Source organism: Austrofundulus limnaeus, unplaced genomic scaffold (assembly GCF_001266775.1).
Source record: "Austrofundulus limnaeus strain Quisiro unplaced genomic scaffold, Austrofundulus_limnaeus-1.0 Scaffold569, whole genome shotgun sequence".
NCBI classification, from domain to species: Eukaryota; Metazoa; Chordata; class Actinopteri; order Cyprinodontiformes; family Rivulidae; genus Austrofundulus; species Austrofundulus limnaeus.
The window spans coordinates 235,319-238,271 of record NW_013952971.1 but is presented as its reverse complement, the minus strand read 5'-3'; the positions used below and the strand labels follow the sequence as shown (position 1 = coordinate 238,271).

At 39.1% G+C, this 2,953-nt stretch overlaps 1 protein-coding gene across 1 annotated transcript in view; it reads left to right on the top strand.

The window, feature by feature from the left end:
• The window catches only part of LOC106530869 (atlastin-2), a gene marked incomplete in the record, with an annotated part of 43,224 nt that overhangs the window by 8,616 nt on the left and 31,655 nt on the right, over window positions 1–2,953 (top strand). Inside the window, 1 exon segment of the mRNA XM_014026579.1 lies at window positions 503–777. Within this exon segment, the coding sequence (XP_013882033.1) occupies window positions 503–777 (275 nt within the window).

Here is a 2,953-nt window from a genome sequence, read left to right as displayed (position 1 = left end):
CAATTAACGTATGATCCGATTAGTGACTAATCGAAAAAATAATCTGTGATTAATCGATTATAAAAATAATCTTTTCTGGCAGCCCTAGTCCCAGGGGCGTTTCTGGTCCCCACCTGTCGTTTTGCTCCTCTGCATGGCTTCATAAAAACGCTGCAGGATTTCTCAAACATGATGAATGAGTCAGAGCAAGGCTTTGGACACGTTTTTTATGAGAGTATAAAATTATAACATGATATAAAACTCAAAAAAGTTGATTTAACATGATATTGCCCCTTTAAGTTTTCTCATCACCAGTGTTGCAGTGACAAGTCAAAGAGTACATTTGAAGGATCCACTGCAGCTTGTGTTCACCTGGTGTTATCTGTGCTACAGTTGTTGTCTTACTGTTTAAAGTGTTTAGTTGTTAGAGCCGGCAGGATCAACACATAGAGAGTTCTCTGAAGGATGTCCAGCTCTGTATCTTCTGCTGAACACTTACTGGTTTTCAACTGGTTTCTTTCAGGTGGCCATGGGTTTAAATCAGAAACATCCCAGCTGAGATGTGAGGAGGAGGAGGATGACCTGCAGGATGAAGAGGTGCTTGTTCCCCGGCCTGTGCAGATCGTGGTGGCGAATGAAGAGGAGCACTCGTTCTCCCTGCAGGAGGCGACGCTGGAGCAGCTGCTGCTGCAGGAGGAGGTGCAGGACCTCAACGTGGTCGTTGTCTCAGTGGCCGGAGCTTTTCGTAAGGGCAAGTCCTTTCTGCTGGACTTCATGCTGCGCTACATGTACAGAAAGGTATTCTGAATGGTTTTAAAGTAACTGAATCTGCAGAACTAATGGTTCAGAAGGAGGTTTAAACAGTTTCTCTTTCTGTCTCTGGTATGAAATGATCTGAAGGAATTCACTAAGTTACTGTGAAGGCAGTCCTAACATCAGTGCAGTGTTTACTGCTGCTGATTTCACATTAAAGATGTGAACAAACTGCTCCAGCTGTTTCAGGTTTGAAGGGTTCCTACTCAAGATGTTCAGCTCCTCCCACAGATTCTCAACAGGATTAAATCAGAGCTCAGGATACTTCAGAACCAGCCTGACCCTTTCCTTCCTACACAGCTCCACTCAATTCTAGTTTCCTTCACTGCTCCGTCTGGGATTTCTCCCATAGACAAGGATTTCGTCAGGAGCATTTCATCCGAGCCAATCAGAGAACAGAATGTCGATTTTTTGAGCAGTGTCTGCTAGTTATTTTAGCATAAGGATAGCGGAGGAAGTGAATGAAGCCAGTCTGTGTTGATAAGGCTTCCAAATTAAAATAAATTTGTCTGACAAAGCAGCAGCTCTCATTTACTGTCGTCTCGTTTGGCTCGGTACTTCTCTCCTCTCAGTAGGGTTGTTTACAGCACACGAGATTTCCAGTTAGCTTCTTAGCTTAGCCTCCTTCACTCCGACATATGTCGCGGCCAACTGATCCAATCATTTTAAACTTTAACAGAGGCCACGCCTCCATCAAGAATCACTTCTCTTTAGCAGAGAGTCCAGATCCTCGTACGAAGCAAAGTGAAGRACAAGGTTCTGGTTTTAAACAGGCTAGTTCAGAACAATCCAGTGTTTGGTTCTGATCCATTCTTGGTGTTTTTAGCTGTATGATTTGGGTCATGATCCTCWTGGAGGATTAAATTAAAGGAGGTTTTTCTTTTCTCAGTGTTGAAGCACTTCATCCTGAGAAGCACGTCATTGACAACCTGCTGCTTCCTTGGTTAATAACTTTCACTATGGAAAACATTTAACATGAACGACTAATCCTTAATATCTAATACAGTCTAATCTAAAAAATATGAATAACAAGCTGATAAAGCAGAACATTAGCTAAAAGTAGCAAAGTACTAGCTGAAAGGTAAAGTTAGAAAAATATACCAAATAACCTTATTTTTTAAAAGGCTAACTGATGACTGAAAGAACAATGCTAGCAAAACAAAGCAAATGGTCAAAGTCTAACTTAAAGCTAAAATGTCAAAACATTGGCCAAAAGTAGATAAAATGACTATAGGCTAAAAAAAACATGCTAACGAAAATCTAAGTAGCTAAAATATGTTAAATGTTAACTGAAGTATCCATATCTTAGTTTCAGAAGCTAAAAACTAAATTATTTAAAAGCTACGGTACAGCTGAAATTAGCATGAAAATAGAAAATCTAAAAGTAGCTAAACACAATCAGTCTGTAGCTTAAGTAAATAAAGCAAGTAAAAGAATGATGTGAACATTAAATGTTTTTAAAAAGCTAAAAGAAGTGAAATATTAGGTCAACATGGCTAAAATAGAAAAAGTCTTACTGATCATAGCGAAATGAAAGAGGCAGCAGAACATTTGATAAAAGCAGTAAAAGGCTAGCTAAAAGCTCAAAGTAGCAAAAGGCTATTTAAAAGCTCTGGTAGAAAAGCAGCTAAAAGTTGCTTAAGGAGATGAAATACAAAGCCAGTAGGAAAAGTATTTGTAAATAAAGTTAAATATTTTGAAGTGTAAAGGTTACCAAAAAAAGAAATAATTTATGAGATGAATGTTTTGATTTATGAACGGCTTAAATAAAGCAAAGTGTGAAGTAGTTCAATTAAAAACAAACAAAAAACTTTAGAGACATAACGCTGAGTCAGCATTCACACATTTATGACTAAAAAGATGAAGAAATGGAAAGTTTGCGAGGTTGCTTTATTTTGAAAAGGTCACCAAGGAAGCCGGAAGTGTTTCTTCTTGTTGTGCTCCTGCATCAGTCTTCATTCGGGGCTGCTGTTGTTTGGGGCAAAGCGGGGTGTTCTGGTTCTCCTGGATCCGGTTTGTTTTTATAATATATATGAATGGTCTTATGGAGACTAGGGCTGTGTATTGGCAAGAATTTGGCGATACGATACATATCAGAGATACAGAGGGGTCACGATACGATATATCCCGATATATTGCGATACAGTAAGCAAGGCGATAT